The following is a 19,489-nucleotide window of genomic DNA, read 5'->3' as shown; positions in this document are numbered from 1 at the left end:
TCTTGTGAAGGAATAACATTTTAGTAAAATTTGGTGGTACACTATCACTAATGTCTGGGTGGGTTACTGAGAAAACTGTGGTATTTGTTTTAAGCCACATCTATTATTTCTTGTTCAACCACAATTTGCATGTTTACTCACATCTACCTCAGGATAATTCTGAATGCATGTGTATGTGTGTTTCAGTTTTCTAACCTTGTGTAGGAAATGTTTTTTTTAAATTCAAAACTGTGGCTTTATTCCCCTAATAGATACTCAGGATCTCAAACTTCATTGATTTTAAGTAATAACAAAGTGACTGCTCCCTGGATATATCATCACATAATTTTATGGTATCATCTAAAAGAATGATTACGGTCATTTTCCACAAATTGTAGAATATGAATTAGTGAAATAACAATTGGGAATAATATTTTGCCCTGTTTTGAGATGCCACGCTTGACATTTTTGTTGTAACTAAATGTGTAAAGGAGATAGTCTGCCAAACTGTAAGGGATCTTGCAAATAAACTATAAAAAAGGATGTTCTTGTCATTGTTTTCAAAAAAAAACCCTCAACAAATAGCTGTTGGCTGGATTGCTGAAGCAAAATAATTTTAAGCGGATCGGGGTATTAGAAGATTTGGATTTTCAATGAATGGTATCATGAGATTTTTAACATCTAACATTCATTGAAATAGAGAAAAAGTTTAATATCTCATTGGAGGGGCCTTTCAAATAACACAGCAATTCCTCCACACTGCATTGTAATGGAGTTTAGATTACTTACTAAGCTTTTTTTCGCAGGAGAAATACAACTCTCAAACTTTGAAGCAACAAGTCAACTTATCCAAATTAAATAGGTTTGCTTTGATAAATGGATAAATATTATTTTGTAATTATACCTACTTTTCAAAAGAGAAGAAAATAAAGCAAAGATAGTTTGTGTTGCATCATAAGTTGTTTATTTACAAAATAAAATTAAAGATAAAGTGCTAGAAATACCAAAAGTATCTGAATTTATAAATAAAACTTTTTTTTTTAGTTTGGAATCTACTGTGAAAATAGGCGAACACTGAATTTGTATGTATGAGATTCCTCTTTTTAGACAGGCATGAATCCATTTATTTAGAAGTAAATACCTCAGTTAAAATGGCATGCAGAAAAAAAATCATACACATTAAGTATTAATCCACCTATTTCACAAATAGTATTTAATGCACACACTTCTGAGCAACATATAAAAGATTTGGCAAATTCACGCATTAAAATACAATCAAAAAATACCTTTACATATGTAAAAACACATACTTTACTAAATAATGGACCAAATCTTTCTGTTAAAAGAACAATGTGTTCATAATGCATGCTGTTATTGATGTATAAATCAGCCAGCAAGTTCATGGAACAAAGATATAGCAAGAATTATGATTTTCCTGAATTTTTCAAAACATGCTATCCTGTTATTGGTTTGCATAAATGGTATCTTGTCCTTAGCCTCCCTGATTATGGTTAAGAACTTACTGGTTTTGTACATAAACTCAACACAGAACAAGGATTCCTCCTCAACAGTATCAGTACATTTTGAGTTATGCAATTACTATATTGTTAATGCAATGTCGATTAATCTGTCCAACTCCGAAAAGAACCAATATATCTTGTTCAGCCTCATTACTGCCAGCAATGTTAGATGAAAGATAAAAAAAACAAAGTAATCCTTTCCGTCTTTTATTTCCTCTCTCTCAATGTAATCATAGATTCTCTTTCTGTATCTGATTAGACAATATTAACTTTCTCCTTTCTCTTTCTTAGCTTTCAATCTCAGAATCTCATTGGGAAAGGGATTATACTTTCAGCCTTGCCATTCATTTAGATCCAGTGCATCATTACCCTCACCAGAAAGTTATCAGCTCACATGTCCAGAAAGTTACGGTGTAAATCAAATGGTGCAAAAAATTTCTAACAACATATCAGAAGATGCCCACAGCAGCAAGATTTGACATAGTGAATTAGGTTTGGAATACTAAATGCATGATCTAATACCTGAATACGTTAGAGGGAACATTTCTGGCATCTAATGGTTCCAAGCTCTTTTCTGGTCACTGCATAGATTACTTGAATACAGCATACTGTACATGAACTGGTATGTGCAACATGATTGCTACTTGCAACTTTGCATTATAAATAACAAATAGGAAAATAAAACAAAAGTTTGTCACACCTTTATGAATGTGGAAAGAGATGACAAGAATATGCCACAGATATTTGTCTTACAAATACTGACAATCTACGAAGAAGCACACATATCTAGAAAGAAATAAATTGCATTTCCATGGCATACTTGCAAACTGATTATTTCACTTTACCTTGCTCACAGTGAATTCAACAAAAGCTCTCTCAACAATACAGACTGAACTTGTTAAAGCTGTCTAGCTTCTTAATTAGCAAAACATGGACTTGCAGTAGCTGCCTGTCAGTAGGTTATTGAGGTATAAGTAGCATGTTGGAATAATGAACAATTAAGAACAATAGAATACAAGTGTCAGGTTGGTAGTTACAATACAAGGAAATGTTGCTTTCCACTGCAAGCTACCTTGACAAATAGTCTTGTATGTACCTATAAAATTGGTACAATTTTTGTATAGTTTGTTTAATAGGTATTAATTAATAGGAAGACAGCTAACAACACTGTACACCGTCAGTCACTGTACAAAATTAAGTGCTTCATGGTGAGCCTTTCAATACTTCATATGTTTTCTTCTAATGAAGCTAGTCCTGTTCGTGACCTGATGTAAGCAAACCATCTTCATTAATCCTCGAGCTTCCCACTCTTTAGTGCTTCAACTGACTTTACCTACGAAACCACTTGGGATCGTTTTCTGGAACTTGTAGGAAGACGATTAAAAGGTTTGGACTGAAAATGTGCTTGTGGACCTAGAACGGACACAGACAACCAAATAAAAAACAGCTTAGTTTAAGAAAAAAAAGTTGCCTTTTTTTTGTTAATTTAGATTGAAATATCGATGAGAGTGGTAAAGAGCAATACGATTGAGGCAGTGGGGGGAGTCTTCTCAGTCACCTAGAGAACTGTGCTGCCTCTTCCAAGCAAGGTGCATTGACTCCTGGGTCAGACATTGTTTAGACCACAAACAAAACAGAAATAGCTGGAGAAACTCATCTATGGAAAGAAGGTAGAGTTAACTTGTTCAGAACTGAAGAGGTTTTTTGTTTGTTTTTAGAATCATAAAATCCCTACACAGTGTGGAAGCAGGCCATTTGACTCATCAAGTCCATACCAACTCTATGAAGAGCATCTCAACCATACCCAAGTCCCTACCCTATCCATGTAACGCTGCATTTGCCATGGCTAATCCACCTAGCCTGCACATTATTGGACTGTAGGAGAAACCTGGAGCACCCAGAGGAAACCAATACAGCCATGGGGAGAATTTGCAAACTCCACACAGAATTGTCCAAGGGTGGAATCAAACCGAGGTCCCTTGCGCTGAAAGACAGCAATGTTAAGCATTGAGCCACTATGCTACCATTTGTTTTAGATCTGTCAACTACTCAGAACCCAAAAGGTTCTTGCACACTTCAGTATCATAGATGAGACACCTAGGTGACAGAGAATCAAGGCTTAGAGCAAGTCTTTTGTGATGCGGAGGAGGTACATTTCTGGGTGCAGAAGTCAAGTTCAGAAGCAAAGAAAGGTGAGTGGCTTTTAGCAGGCTCCCTTCTGCACTACATCCAGTCCCACTATCAGGTGGTTACATATCTTTGATTGAGGAAGGCCCAACCCCCGACCCACCTCAAAAGCTGCCCACATGGGTTTACAAAAATACAGGCTCACTTGTAGTTTGGTTAGGCCCAGTCAGACCCTGAAGGATTACCACATGTTTTAGTTTCTCGTGATCATTCTAGCTTTTTCATTAAACAAGCCAGTATCCCAATAGATAGCAACAAATTAGCCCAAATATCCCAGTTTGCAGCTTTTTCCTCTTTACACGAACAATAAAAAATTAAAAATGTCCATACCCCATGTTATTCGATACTCGTCCTCATCGCCTTCGATGGGTGGCTGGTTTAACAGGTGATGATGGTGATGTGCAAAATCTGTGGGATAATTAGAGCTGGAGGCAGAAATTCCGAGGCTGATGCCAGTCACACCAATTCCAGCATGATCTGTAAAGAAAATTCTAAAGTATCGGTAACATTAAATGATATTAGCTTCCTTTGATAAAAAAAATCTGTCTTAATCCATTCATATTTGTTGTTACATAAGGGCATAAGAAATAAGAGCAGGAGTAGGTCATGTAATCCTTTGCACCTGCTCACCATTCAATAAGATCCTGGCTGTTGCGACTGCCCCTGCTCTAATTCCAAATTTCACATTTGTCAGTCCCAATTCTGTTCACGCTTAATATTTGAGCAAAGCAGACATGATGACATAGTGGTATTGTCACTGGACAAGTAATCCAGAGACTCAGGCCAATTCTCTGGTGGGCATGTATTTGAATGCTGAAATCTATATGTTTTGTGGTAAGCATAAATTATACAAGAGAGACGGTTTGCACCTTAATAGGATGGGGACCAGCAATCTAGCAGGCAGGTTTGCTACTGCAACACAGCTGCGTTTAAACCTAGTAGTGGGCGGGGGGGGGTGAAGGGGACAAACTGGATATTTAAGAAGGAAATTGAAGGGAAAGAACAAGGGAAGTCAAGAAAAACAACTGTATCAATGAAGCAGAAAACTCATCGGGATCATGCTGTAAGGTTGAGTGAAATAGGAGGGGTGAGGGCAGTAACAAAATATAAATTTATATATGAATGGACAAAGCATTAGAAATAAGATGATTGAGCTTGAGGCTCTTTTGGAAATTGGCAGATACGATATTGTGGGGATAACGGAGACGTGGCTTCAAGTGGACAGGGCCTTGGAAATGAATATTCAGGGCTATAAGTGCTATCGTAAGGACAGACTGACGGGCAGAGGGGGTGGGGTGGCCTTGCTGGTAAGGGATATTCAGTCCCTTGCACGGGAGGACCTGGAATCAGGGGATGTAGAGTCAGTATGGATAGAGCTGAGAAATTCTAAGCGTAAAAAGATCCTCTTGGGAGTTATCTACAGGCCCCCAAACAGTAGTCTGGATGTCGGATGTAAGTTGAGTCAGTTGCTGAAATTGGCCTGTGGTAAAGATGTTACTACAGTTGTTATGGGGGAGTTTAACATGCAGGTAGACTGGGAGAATCAGGATGGTATTGGACCTCAAGAAAGAGACTTTGTGGAGTGCCTCAGAGATGGATTCTTAGAACAGCTGGTGCTGGAGCTGACCAGGGAGAAGGCAATTCTGGATCTGGTATTGTGCAACGAACCAGACTTGATCAGGGGCCTCAAAGTGAAGGAGCCATTGGGAAGTAGTGACCACAATACAATAAGCTTCAATCTGCAATTTGAGAGGAAGAGGGTACAATCGGAAGTGACAATATTTAAGTTGAATAAAGGGAACTATGGAGCTATGAGGGAGGAGCTGGCCAAAGTTCAATGGTGCAATACCTTAGCAGGGATGACAGTGGAGGAACAATGGCAGATATTTCTGTGTATAATGCAGAAAATGCAGGATCAGTTCATTCCAAAAAGGAAGAAAGATCCTAAGAGGAGGCATGGGTGGCCATGGCTGACGAGGGAAGTTAAGAAACATATAAAGTTAAAAGAGAAAAAGTATAACATAGCAAAGATAAGTGGGAAAATGGAGGTCTGGGAGGCTTTTAAAGAACAACAGAGGATTACTAAGAAGGAAATACGCAGAGAAAAAATGAAGTATGAAGGTAAACTGGCCAAAAGTATAAAGGAGATAGTAAAAGCTGTTTTAGGTATGTGAAAGGCAAAAAAATGGTTAAGACTAAAATTGGGCCCTTGAAGACAGAATCAGGGGAATATATTACGGGGAACAAAGAAATGGCAGAAGAATTGAATTGGTACTTCAGATCTGTGTTCACTGGGGAAGACACAAACAATCTCCCTGACGTAACAGTGACTGAAGGACCTGAACTGAAGGGAATTTATATTTGCCAGGAATTGGTGTTGGAGAGACTATTAAGTCTGAAGGTTGATAAGTCCCCGGGGCCTGATGGTCTACATCCCAGGGTACTGAAGGAGGTGGCTCGGGTACTGAAGGAGAAATCGTGGATGCATTGGTGATTATTTTCCAGAGTTCGATAGATTCAGGATCAGTTCCTGTGGATTGGAGGGTGGCTAATGTTGTACCAATTTTTAAGAAAGGTGGGAGAGAGAAAACAGGAAATTATAGACCAGTTAGTCTGATTTCAGTGGTGGGAAAGATGCTGGAGTCTATTATAAAGGATGAAATTATGACTATTATTATTACTACTATCTGGATAGTAGTAACAGGATAGGTCAGAGTCAGCATGGATTTATGAAGGGGAAATCATGCTTGACTAATCTTCTGGAATTTTTGAGGATGTAACTCTGAAGATGGATGAGGGAGATCCAGTAGATGTAGCGTATCTGGACTTTCAGAAAGCTTTTGATAAAGTCCCACATAGGAGGTTAATGAGCAAAATCAGGGCGCATGGTATTGGGGGCAAAGTACTAACTTGGATTGAAAGTTGATTGGCTGACAGGAAACAAAGAGTAGTGATAAACAGCTCCATTTCGGAATGACAGGCAGTGACCAGTGGGGTACCGCAGGGATCAGTGCTGGGACCGCAGCTTTTTACGATATATGTTAATGATATAGAAGATGGTATTAGTTATAACATTAGCAAATTTGTTGATGATACTAAGATAGGTGGCAGGGTGAAATGTGAGGAGGATGTTAGGAGATTACAGGGTGACCTGGACAGGTTAGGTGAGTAGTCAGATGCAGTTTAATGTGGACAAATGTATGGTTATCCACTTTGATAGCAAGAACAGGAAGGCAGATTACTACCTAAATGGAATCAATTTAGGTAAAGGGACAGTACAAAGAGATCTGGGTGTTCTTGTACACCAGTCAATGAAGGTAAGTATGCAGGTACAGCAGATAGTGAAGAAGGCTAATAGCATGCTGGCCTTCATAACAAGAGGGATCTAGTATAAAAGCAAATAGGTTCTTCTACAGCTGTACAGGGTCCTGATGAGACCACACCTGGAGTATTGGGTGCAGTTCTGGTCTCCAAATTTGAGGAAAGACATTCTGGCTATTGAGGGAATGCAGAGTAGGTTCACGAGGTCAATTCCTGGAATGGCGGGACTACCTTACGTTGAAAGACGGGAGTGACTGGGCTTGTATACCCTTGAGTTTAGAAGACTGAGAGGGGATCTGATGGAGACATATAAGACTCTGGAGGCAGGAAGCATGTTTCCGCTGATGGGTGAGTGCCGAACCAGAGGACACAGCTTAAAAATACGGGGTAGACCATTTAGGACAGAGATGAGGAGAAACGTCTTCACGCAGAAAGTGGTGGCTGTGTGGAATGCTCTTCTCCAGAATGAATCTCTGAGTTGGATAGAGCTCTCAAAGATAGTGGAATCAAGGGTTATGGAGATAAGGCAGGAACAGGATACTGATTAAGGATGATCAGCCATGATCATATTGAATGGTGGTGCAGGCTCAAAGGGCAGAATGACCTACTCCTGCACCTATTGTCTATTGTCTAATTCATAAAGTTGTAATTGAAAGCTAATCTAATGGAAACCATAAAATCATTGTTGATTTTCATTTAACATTTGAAAAAAAATCCAGTTTATTAATGTTCTTTTGGAATGGAGAATCTGTCTACATGTGAATCCAATTCCAGTGGTTATCTCCAATCTAGCCACTCAGTTGTATCTAACCATTCCAAAGTCTAATGAAAGGAGTGAAACCAGACAAACTATCTAGTAGCAACCAATTGTCAACTGACAACGACAGTAGCACAAGTGTTATCAATACTGCAAACTTATCCTTACCAACATCTGGGGACTTGTTCCAAAATTGGGAGAACTATGTCATAGATTGGTTCAGCAACAGGTTGACATGGCATAATCCTGTGAGAATACCTATGTTTGCAAACAATGTCCCAGACACCACCATTGCTGGGTATGTCCTTTCCCATCAACATATGGAGGGAACATTGAGGGCAGCAAGTACAAGAATGTAGCTCTGTCTACCACATGCTGTATACTGTATTTTTGCTTCACCTCATTTTTAAGTACGTCTGATGCTGACCCTACCATGCTCTCCTCTACTCTTCATTGGTTACGGTCAATCCCTTAGCTTGATTGTAATGGTAGTGTGGGAGAACAGCTGGACATGAGGTTACAGATTATTGTGCAGTGAAACTTTGCTGTTGATGATAGCCCACAGCTCCATGTGAATACCCTGTTGAGTTGTTATGCTACATCTTCTCCAATTTTGTCCCATTTAGCAGGGTGATTATGCCACACAATAAAACTTATCCTCAATGTTTCTTTGTCTTCACAAGGACTTCGTGATCACTTCTATCAATACTGTAATTTGCAATAGGAAGACTGGTGATTAGGGCAAGTACATTTTTCCAACTTGTTGATTCCTTCATAGCTTGCAGCAAACCCAGTCTATGTACTTTCAGACTCAGCCAGCAATGGGGCTACCAAAATATTCATGCTGATGGGTGTTTCAGTCTGGGCATAAGATGTATTCAGAGTGTATTTTGTGCCCTTGTCTCCCTCAGTGCTTCCTCCAAGTCCTGTTCAAAATGGAAGGGTACTGATTCATCAGTAAGGGGCAATCAGCTGGAGATTTCCATGCTCACGTATGACCACTTCATTGTGTCCGGCATCAGTATTAAGGACTCCCAGGGCAATTCCTTTAGTGTGCTGCCAACTCCGATGGGGCAGGACATACTCAGAGATAGTGATGGTGGTGTCAGGACATAGTTGTAAAGTAGGAATACAACTGTAGCTGTTGCTTGATTATTTTGTGGGACAGCTCTCTCTATCAAAGTTGGCAGAAGCCTCCAGATGGTGACAAGGAAGACTTTGCAGGCTGACAGGACTGTTGGCTGTTGTACATAGTTCAATGTCAGGGGGTCTGTCATCTCTTTGTTTAGGCTTTGTAGCAAATGAATGGCTTGTTAGATCATTTCAGAAGATACTTAAGTGCAACCATATTTTTGAGAGTCGAGTCACATGAAGGCCAGACCAGGAAAAGATGACAATTTTTTTTCCCTAAAGGGCATTAGGCAGACTTTAACTGACATGATTTTAATTCCAGATTTTATCAAATTTAAATTTCACCATCTGTCATGGTGGAATTTGAACCTATTTAATTCCCCACCACATTCTCCTGGGGCTCTGCATTACTATTCTGGTGACATTATTCTATACCATCACCTCACCCTGATTCTACATCCTTCACTAACTGAAAGCAATATCTTTCTATTGATTGCCCCATCATTTCATAATTTCAAACACCTCCAGAAACTGCCCAGAATCTCTCTTCTCATGAAGAGCCCCATGCTTTCAGGTTTTTCTTTAAGTTTATATTTTCTGCACCAAGTAGTATTTCAGTTAATTTGTCTTTTTCCTATGGCCAATACCTAATTCACTGAGGTACACAGAGACCAGAGGGAAGGCAGTTTCACAGAACAGCAGTGTCCACAAAAATTGTCTTGTATTTCTCTTATTTTAATTAATCCTTTCATATAAATGGTACTGTTAATTTAATTACTCTTAATATGAAGAAAATAGATAGATGTGAAGAATAAGCTGCATTAATATTGAAGGAACTAATTTTAAAACATGTCTCAATCAATCACCTTACAACTGACATGTCCCCTACAAATTGATTCCTTTTAAATCCTAAGTACATTCATATCTTCAAAATACACATCTTATATGTTGTGGTTCCGTTCGCTGAGCTGGGAATTTGTGTTGCAAACGTTTCGTCCCCTTTCTAGGTGACATCCTCAGTGCTTGGGAGCCTCCTGTGAAGTGCTTCTGTGATGTTTCCTCCAGTATTTATAGTGATTTATACCTGCCGCTTCCGGTTGTCAGTTCCATTAAAAACATTAAACAGAGAACAGCCAGGGAATTCCTAGAGGCATGGCACTCATCCACAAATTCTATCGACAGACACATCGACCTAGACCGTATATACTGGCCACTACAGCGGACAGCAACTGACAACCGGAAGCGGCAGATTCAAACCACTATAAATGCCGGAAGAATCAGCACAGAAGCGCTTCACAGGAGGCTCCCAAGCACTGAGGATGTCACCTAGAAAGGGGATGAAACGTTTGCAACAAAAACTCCCAGCTTGGCGAACAGAACCACAACAACGAGCACCCGAGCTACAAATCTTCTCACAAACTTTGAGTTCCAACTGTCCGTTGCAGTGGTCGGTATATTGGGTCCAGGTCGATGTGCTTATTGATTGAATCTGTGGATGAATGCCATGCCTCTAGGAATTCCCTGGCTGTTCTCTGTTTGGCTTGTCCTATAATAGTAGTGTTGTCCCAGTTGAATTCATGTTGCTTATCATTGAGTGTGTGGCACTAAAGATAGCTGGTCATGTCGTTTCGTGGCTATTTGGTGTTCATGGATGCGGACCGTTAGCTGTCTTCCTGTTTGTCCTATGTCGTGTTTTGTGCAGCGAAACGTCTACAACACAAATTCTCAGCTCGGCGAATAGAACCACAACAAGAAGCACCTGAGCTACAAATCTTCTCCCAAACTTTGAACATCATTATATTTCCATGTATGTACATCTTCTTATTAAACCTGTGGACTGATGAACTGGAAGGTCCTTCATACGAGTCCACGATCCATCAGAGGATGGCCAGCTAGGATTCCCAATGGAAATCAAAATTGGTCCGTCAACAGTGAGATGACAGCAACTACCAGCTGGACTTGCCTGAATCTGTCACAGTTAGATATTTTGGATGTTTATACATCATCCCTGTCTCAAAATAACCAGATATTGTGAGCATGCTAATAGGATCTCAATACAGCAGGACCAGTCCTTGAGGTTTTGATTTTTTAAGCTTTGCACACTCTGCAGTTAGATAAATGAAATATTCACTATGTTCATTGAATTTTACTTTAGGTGCTTGAGATAAATGAAAGCATCATTGTTACAGAGAGATTCTATTAGCATAGTCTCCTTCCAATGATTTTTTTTTCACAGGTTCCAATGAAATGGAAATTGCAGAAACTAAATGCTATTCATCTTCCATTTTATTTTCTAAAATAATTGGACAATTATCTTTTATTCATCAGATTAAATGAAAACCTTTCCAATGACGTTAATACGTTTTCAAGGAGAATAGCTATATAACTCTCGAGCTGGAAAGTTAAACCTGCAGAGCTTAATTTTTAATCAAATAATCTTGAGTATAATATGTTTGTATCAGTTTAGGTATTTGTGTTCATATTTGTGGAAATAAACAAAATCAACTTGTGGTACTTATCAAATGTCCTGTTTTGGCCTGTTAGACATCACTCTTATAAAACCTTGCTGCTGGCCCAAAAAGAATATCTCAGCATCTATTAGCTGTACTGTTCTGTTCGTTAATCTATTATCCTACCCACCCCCCCCACCCCACCAAGGATGTGGTTGTTGCCCATCCCCAACTCCCTGAGCAGGCAGTGATGACCTTCTTCCTTGAGCTGCTTGCAGTTCATTTGGGTTGGGGCAGTGCAGATAAGCAGAGTGCTGTTAGGAAGGGAGTCCCAATTTTTTTTATCCAGTGATACTGAAGGAACAGTGATATATTTCTAAGTCAGGATGGTGAGTGGCTTGGAGGGGAACTTGCAGGTGGTGATGTTCCCAAGCATTTGCTGCTTGTATGCACTAGATGGTGGTGGGCAGGATTTGAAAGGTGCTGTTTAAGGAGGCTTGCTAAATTTCTTCAGTGCATCTTGCACCTGGTATACACTGCTTTGTACGCACAGTGCTAATCAAACAGTTCTTTTGTTCAGGCCTTTTGGGTACTGTTAGAGCTGCACTCATCCAGGCAAGTGGATGAGTGCAGCTCATTCCATCACATTCTTGATTTATGCATTTTAGATGGTGGATGGACTGTAGGAAGTCAGGAAGTGAGTTACTCATCACAGTATTCCTCATGACTAACCTGCTGTTGTAGCGACTGTGTTTATATGGTGAGTCTAGTTGAGTTTCTGATCGATGGTTACCCCCTCCCCCGAAATGTTGATAGTGGGAGATTCATAATGGTGATACCAATGAATGTAAAGAGGCAGTGGTTAGATTTCTCTTATTGGAGATGGTCATTGCCTGGCATTTGTGCAACATGAATGTTGTTTGCCACTTGTCAGCCCAAGCCTGGACACTGTCCAGATTTTGTTGCATTTGAACACTGCTTCAGATTCGGAGGAATCATGAAAGGTGCTGAACGTTGTGCAATCATTCGTGAATATCCCTGTTTCTGGCCTTATGATGGAGGGAAGGTCATTGATGAAGCAGCTGAAGACAGTTAAGCCATCTCTGGAGACACTTTCAGTTCCACATCGGTGACTTGTCCATTTACTTAGGATGCTGAATTTTTTTTTTTAAGAATGACTCTACTCACTCTACTAAGAACCTATTTTGAAACAACCAAAATGTTTGGTATCTGCACATTATTAATACAAAGACATATCTCCTCCCCTTCTCACTGAATTCTGTTCAATGAGTACCAAAAGACCACAACTAAGTGCCCAATCTTCACTTCCAAGCCTCAAAACTAAATATTGGAATGATATTAAACAGTGGTGACCATTATAATGGAGATTCATTTTGTCAAATCCAAAGTTCACTGGTGCATTTTCTAGTTGGGGTTATTAGTTAGCAACCAGAAGATATTTTATTCCAAAGGTTTGCAGTGAGAATGCTCTCAAGCTCATAGAAATCCTCCCGAGTTTCTGGTAGAATATGTGAAGCAGAGTGCTGCTTGCTTACCTGTGAAGGAAGCCCTCCGTGTTCGAGCGTGACTGTTATAGTCCATTGGTGTGAAAGACCGTTTGAATGGTGTATCGGACTGAAATGTAACATATCTTGCATGTCATTGCATTGAAGTCATTCCATGTCAATGCAGAAGTTACTAAATACAATTATGGACCATGGGGCTATTACTATCTTTTCATGAAGTTTTTTTTTTCAGAGACTTTAAACAGTAATTGTTGACTGGAGCCATGTAAAATCGTGCTATCAACAAAATATTCACAGATCTATGATGCTACTTGGAACTATTTTAAAGGTAGCAATTTAAGGCACGGAATTATTGCATTAATTAGCCCCTCTTTAATGGGAAGAACAATATCATGTTAGTATCAGTGTAAAAAATATTTATAGCATCATTCACAACCACATGACATCCCAAATCCTCTCCCAGGTATTAAAGTACTTCTAAAGTATAGTCAACCAGCTTTGATCAAGAAAAACAACAGAACTTGTGCACAGTGAGGACTTAGAGATAAATCACCAGATCATGGTGTTTTGTTATGGTGTTGTTTGATGAATGAAGGGCTTATGCCCGAAACATCAAATTTCCTGTTCCTTGTATGCTGCCTGACCTGCTGCGCTTTTCCAGCAACACACTTTCAGCTCTGATCTCCAGCATCTGCAGTCCTCACTTTTTCCTCCCAGTAGACCAGAACAGTCCTTTTCTTCTTCAAATAGTAAAAATGTATCTTTCATGTCATACACTGATTGTTCATTATTTTCTGCAACACATTCTCATCACTGTTAACTAAAAAATACGGAAAGTTCGGCAAATTATCTTTCTTTATTACCGTGAACAATTGGTTTGACTAGTTGGTACATGACCTTTTACTGTGAAATCTGAAATTGAATGCATCCTGACTCAAAATCTTCTCTTTAATGTCAGTGAATGTCCTGTACTAACTGAAATTTTAAACAGTTAGAAACCTATGCACTTGCGGGAACCAGACTAACATTTTTACTCAAGGAAACTAGAATGAGACTACAGCAGAAACTAGAACAACTTACTCTTGTGCAATAGAATTGTACCAAAATTGATTTAAGGCATATTTCTGAGGCACAGAAGATTGTGAGCTTTGCGCCTTACCTGAATATACTGTTTCTGCCCTCAGCCCCTCATGTCAGCATCAGTGATCAAGCACCTATCTATTCTAATCCCATTGTTTGGTACTTGACATGTAGCTTTATATTCAATGATACTTCAAGTGTTCAGTTAAATGCATTTCCATCATGATCTCCCTACCCTTGGAATGCCTCAATGAATAAAGGTAAGCTTCCTATATGCCCTCTTAACCACCTGAAAAACATGACCTGCTGCCTTCAAGTATTTGAGGATATGCACAAGGTCCCTCTGATCGTCTATACTTCCGAGGAACTGACCATTCATTGTGTACACATTTACCTTGTTAATTCTCCCAAAATGCATCACTTTACACTTTTCAAAAGTAAATCCATTTGCAATTGTTCTGCATAAATGAGCAGAATGCTTATATCATCCTGTAGTCCAAGGCTTTCCTTCTTGCTATTTACCACCCAACCATTTTGGGGTGGCACAGTGGTTAGCACTGCTGTATCACAGTGCCAGCACTATTGACCGCCCCACCAAAATGGGCAGCACAGTGTCTCAGTGGTTAATGCTGCTGCCACCACACAACGTCAGGGACCTGGATTTGATTCCAGCCTCAGGTGACTGTCTGGATGGAACTTGCACATTATCCCCCTACCTGCGTGGGTTTCCTCTGGGTGTTCTAGGTTCCTCTGGGTGTTCTGGGTTCCTCTCAGACCAAAAATGTGGTTAGGTTGATTGGCCATGTTAAATTGACCACAGTGTCCAGGGCTGCACAGGCTAGGTGGATTAGCCATAGGAAATGCAGGGTTTTGGGGAAAGGATGGGACACTCTTCAGAGGGTGGGTACAGACCTAAAGGGCCAAAAGGCCTCTACTTGCACTGTCAGGATTCTAATTGATTCTAATTTTCATGTCATCTGCAAACTTACTGACAATACCTCCTACTTTCATATCTGGATCATTCACGTACATGACAAACAGCAAACAACCCAGCATCAAGTCATATGGTATCCCACTGAAGACAGGCTTTCAGGCACAAAAACAACCTTCCACTATTATCATTTGCTTTGAGACACTAAGTCAATTTTGGATCCAATTTACAAAATTGCTCTGTGTCTCCTCTCATGGTCTCACACACACCTGCACAAAGCAGACTGGTGCACACTACCTTTGAATGAATCAGGCGTTACAACATTCTCATGCACCACTAACATTTTTCTGGCCGGGGTGGACTTTATTACAAACTGTTTCATATTAATGAGTAATTGTAACATGCAAATATATTGCACATCACAGGCCTTTATAGTTTTGTCATTTTATCATGCTATCTCAATCTGCCATCAGGAAATCACCTCTCGTGTCTGTGACAATGCTGTAACTTCAAAAAGGTTATTTTATCCTGGTTTTTTTGTTGAAGAGAGGTTGTAGAGGCAGAGATAGTGAAGAGTCTAGAGAGCTGGAATTTTTTTTAAAGAACAATTCAGCAATGGAAGGAGAGGGTGGCCAGTTCTCTCAGTTCAGGTTTTCCTAGTTTTATTTAAGCTGTAGCAGTTACAAGGTGTTGGAGTCCAGATGGGTTGCAAGCTTCAGTAAATGATTCCTAACTGACTCTCTCGGAAATCTCTCTGGGCGTTGTTTCCTCCTGCATGTAAGAAGCTGTGTTTGAATTTACCTTTTCACCGAGGGAGGTATTTATGGGATCTTAATATATTGGAACAGTAAATTAGTTAAGTTGTTGTATAGGATCGGTTAAGATTTTCAATAGTTAAGTTATTCTAAATTTCGCTTTATTTTGTTTGTGGTTCAACTGTGTTTAAATAAATTCTGTTTTGCTTAAGTCCAAGTTGTAAGAGTAGTAAGGATATGGAATGCTTTGCCTGCAATGGTACTAGATTCACCAAGTTTAAGTGCATTTAAGTTGTCATTGGACATGCATATGGACGTACGTAGAATAGTGTAGGTGGGATGGGCTTCAGATTAGTATGACAGGGCGGCGCAACATCGAGGGCTGAAGGGCCTGTACTGCGCTGTAATGTTCTACGTTCTATGGATTGATCAGTTGTATCACACCAGGAACACCCACTTCACATCCTACCTTTAAAATAAGAAAAAATGGTTAAGGTCTAGGCTACCTTCTTAAATTATTTTGAGGGGTCTGGCCTGGTTCATAACATGTCACATTGCCCATTCTTGAGAGATCCATAAAATTCCACCCAACCCCATACCGGCACCATTCTGAGGAGGAGCAGAGGACTTCTCTTTAGAATCCTCGCAATTCTTCTCCTCCTGTTAAAAACTGATCATTTGGTCATCACCCAAAGTTTGTCAGATCTGCTGGTTCCATTAATATTTTCTAAGTGCCTTCCTATAACTTGATTAACAATAGATTCAGTATTTAGCAGATAGTTAATACAAAAAGCAATGATGTAACAAGAACTATTTAAGCTTCTGCAGAACACGATAAGAAAACATGCATCCATCTTCCCAACATTACTAATATTTTCATGTATGGTAACTTTATATTCAGGAATTTAATGAAAATAAATCAAAGGCCTTACCCGAAATGTATGTGTTGTATTCGGCCGTGAAGAAGTGTCGATTGTGATTGGTCGCTCCCTGAGAGTCTGTCGACCTGTTCCTTCCCCAATGGCACTTGACACTCTGCTATGTGAGAATCTTCCTCTCTGCGAAAGACAGTTTTTGTATCATTTTTAAATTGATACTAATGATAATCTAATGTTTGTAAGTAGAAGATGTGCCCCGATGGAACATTTGGGAAATTTGTTGTTAACGTTAATCAACTTTTCCCACAGGCATTTAGATATGAATTGTATAAAAATCCTGCTAGTTTCTTTTTTCAAATTTCTCTTTCTTTCTCATTAATACAAGCACATATTGATTGGTCATTGTCCATGTGTATACCTAGACAAAGTGCTGATGAATGCTGAATATGAGGCCGCATTAATATAAAGATTAAATGTAAGGGATCATGGATGGTGACCAGAAGTGAGAATTCTGCCTAAGGTTGTTGCAGTTAATTATATGCTCCCAAGAATTTGGCTTCAAAATTCTAACAACACAAGCACATATAAATTCAGGTAACAAATACATGAATCTACTAAGGTTGATTCATGTATTCACCTTACCAGTTGATATCTTGATCCAAATGTGGGAAATTGTGCTTCTGTTGATTCTGTATGAATAGGTGGTAATTGGTTATTACGAGGAGTGCCAATGTGCCTGAATAGATGAGAATTAAAAGCCTCTTTAGCATAATAAAAAATAAAACGACTGCTCTCAACCAGATGTTCTTAGGGCATTGTTTAAGACTTGAATTAATGAATAATCACAAACTGCACCATAGAAAAATTGTCAACCAAAACAAACATCATTTCCAATAATCGATTAACGATGTAATGTTGGAATATTAATGTCCGATTTTATATTACATATGAAATTGTACTTGATGAAATGTAAAGTAATATGCAGAGGCTTTCAATTAATGGTCTAAATGATAAGCAAAGCTTGAACAATTTACTTCCATCTGTTGGGGAGAATACACCATCAGATTGCCTAGAGTGGGGCTAGGGAGGGTAGCACTATTGCTACAGCAGACATTACCAGTTCCAGTCCCCAAACAGTTAATCACAGCCATGGGGGAGAACCTAGCAACTGCAGGGCTACCTGTCTGAAGTAACATTCCTCGCTGATTAGATCATGTCAGCCAGTATCAGACTGCCCCATTGAGAACTCATGACTAATAAAGGAACCGGTAACTGTCGAACGGTGTGAATTGCGCTATCGGAGTACATGATTGTTAAAGCATCTGTTAATGTACCTACTAGAACGAATTCCCATCAAAACCCATGATAAATAATAATGATTGTTAATTCGCTTGTGGAAAACCATTGACTCTGTTACGGAAAACACCTAGCCTGTCAGACACATAGTAATGAGATCGATACTCTGAACAATGGACTATTGATTGCAGGGTCGGAACTGCCGACCCCAGGATGGCTGTACCATTGTCCGGCGCAGCGGGAGCTGGACAGGCACCTCGATGCGGCCAATAGAGGCACAGACCCCCTCGCTCTCAGGTGTACCGACCAATGAGGGGAACGAACGAGGGAGAACTGACCGGGAACTCCTGGCGGCGCGAAGTATAATTGAGCCAAGTCCGAAGGAGAAGACAGAACGCCTTCTCCAACGAATTGCATGCTGTAGAATTCGTTGTATAGTTTGCCAGTTTTGATTCTGTAAAATAAATGGTGCTCTGCTCCAAACTAAAGAAGCTGGTGCGGTCTCTCCTTCCAAAGAACTCGCGAAGACTGGAACCCCGAGGTTCCGGCCTAACACATCATAGAATGCCTATGAACCAAACTATCTGGGCTTCATTATTTAAAAATATTTCCAACTGTTCAAGTACAAACAGAGGATATTTATACTGCATCAATTTGTTCCATTCTCAGCTGTAATTTCCACCGCAGTTTTTACTGACAGTCACTGATGTATAATATTTGTTCAAATGGACAAAGACAACACTAATGAACATAGATTTAGCAGCCACATAATTTTTTAAAAAATTTTAGTGGGTATATTTGTTCACTCATGGGATGTGGGTGTCACTGGCTGGTCAAGCATCGATCGAGTATCCCTTGTTGCCCTGGAGAAGGTCGTGTAAGCTGCCTTCCTGAAACACTGCAGTCTGTGTGCTGTAAGTAGACACACACATCTGTAAGAGAGGGAATTCCAAGACTTTGACCTCATGACGGTAAAGGAATGGTGATACATTTCCAGGTCAGGATGGTGAGTGGCTTGGAGGGGAACTTGTAGGCACATCTTATTCCCTTGTCCTTCTCGACGGCCATTGTCATGGGTTTGCAATGTACTAAGGATCCTTGTGCAGTGTATATTTGAGACCGTTTAAGTGGTGATCACTTTGAACCAGTGCCAACCATTTGCAGGATTTTAGCTCTGGAGTAAAAGGTTTAGAGTGAAGCCGTTTAATTATTTTTTAATCAATCTCCAGGAGAGGTGGGATTTGAACCTGGATTTTCTGACCCAGGGTAAGACATCATCACTTTGTCTCAAGAGCCTGGAGGGTAACTGGAAAATCCTTCTTTAATTAGCCTCACTAGGGCTTTATTTAATCTCAACATGTTTTTAATAAGCCCTATCAGCTATATAGACAAACCAGTCAAGTGTGTGTCTCAGGCTCACCTGTGGAGGTGTCCAGTGCGGTGATCAGACTTTATCCTGTACACAGCACACTAGTCACCAAGATACAGGTGACATGAGGTAGTTCTCTGGAATATGCAGCACTGTCACTGTGGTCTCTATTTTCATTGGCTGCTTATGAGAGTGTTTATTAAAAAAAAATCATGGAATCCAAAAAAAGTTTTGTATGGAAAACTGAGACTATAGCGCAATTTATACAGGACTCTTCTAGATAATTTTCCTTCTACTTCACATGATACT

The 19,489-nt window shown here is 39.8% G+C and overlaps 1 protein-coding gene across 2 annotated transcripts in view; it reads right to left on the bottom strand.

The window, feature by feature from the left end:
• Nucleotides 1–2,217: 2,217 nt before the first annotated feature.
• Nucleotides 2,218–19,489, bottom strand: part of LOC132815092 (protein FAM149A-like) — a 106,490-nt gene continuing 89,218 nt past the window's right edge. For both annotated transcript variants that reach the window (XM_060823847.1, XM_060823855.1), the window contains exons 12-16: nucleotides 17,158–17,251; nucleotides 16,570–16,695; nucleotides 12,902–12,980; nucleotides 4,017–4,163; nucleotides 2,218–2,912 (exon numbers count right to left, since the gene is read on the bottom strand). In XM_060823847.1, coding sequence (XP_060679830.1) covers nucleotides 2,833–2,912; nucleotides 4,017–4,163; nucleotides 12,902–12,980; nucleotides 16,570–16,695; nucleotides 17,158–17,251 — 526 coding nt within the window. In that variant the 3' untranslated portion in view covers nucleotides 2,218–2,832. The remainder of the gene's footprint in view (nucleotides 2,913–4,016; nucleotides 4,164–12,901; nucleotides 12,981–16,569; nucleotides 16,696–17,157; nucleotides 17,252–19,489) is intronic.

Source organism: Hemiscyllium ocellatum, chromosome 1 (assembly GCF_020745735.1).
Source record: "Hemiscyllium ocellatum isolate sHemOce1 chromosome 1, sHemOce1.pat.X.cur, whole genome shotgun sequence".
Classification (NCBI taxonomy): domain Eukaryota; kingdom Metazoa; phylum Chordata; class Chondrichthyes; order Orectolobiformes; family Hemiscylliidae; genus Hemiscyllium; species Hemiscyllium ocellatum.
This window is presented reverse-complemented; position numbering and strand designations above follow the sequence as displayed.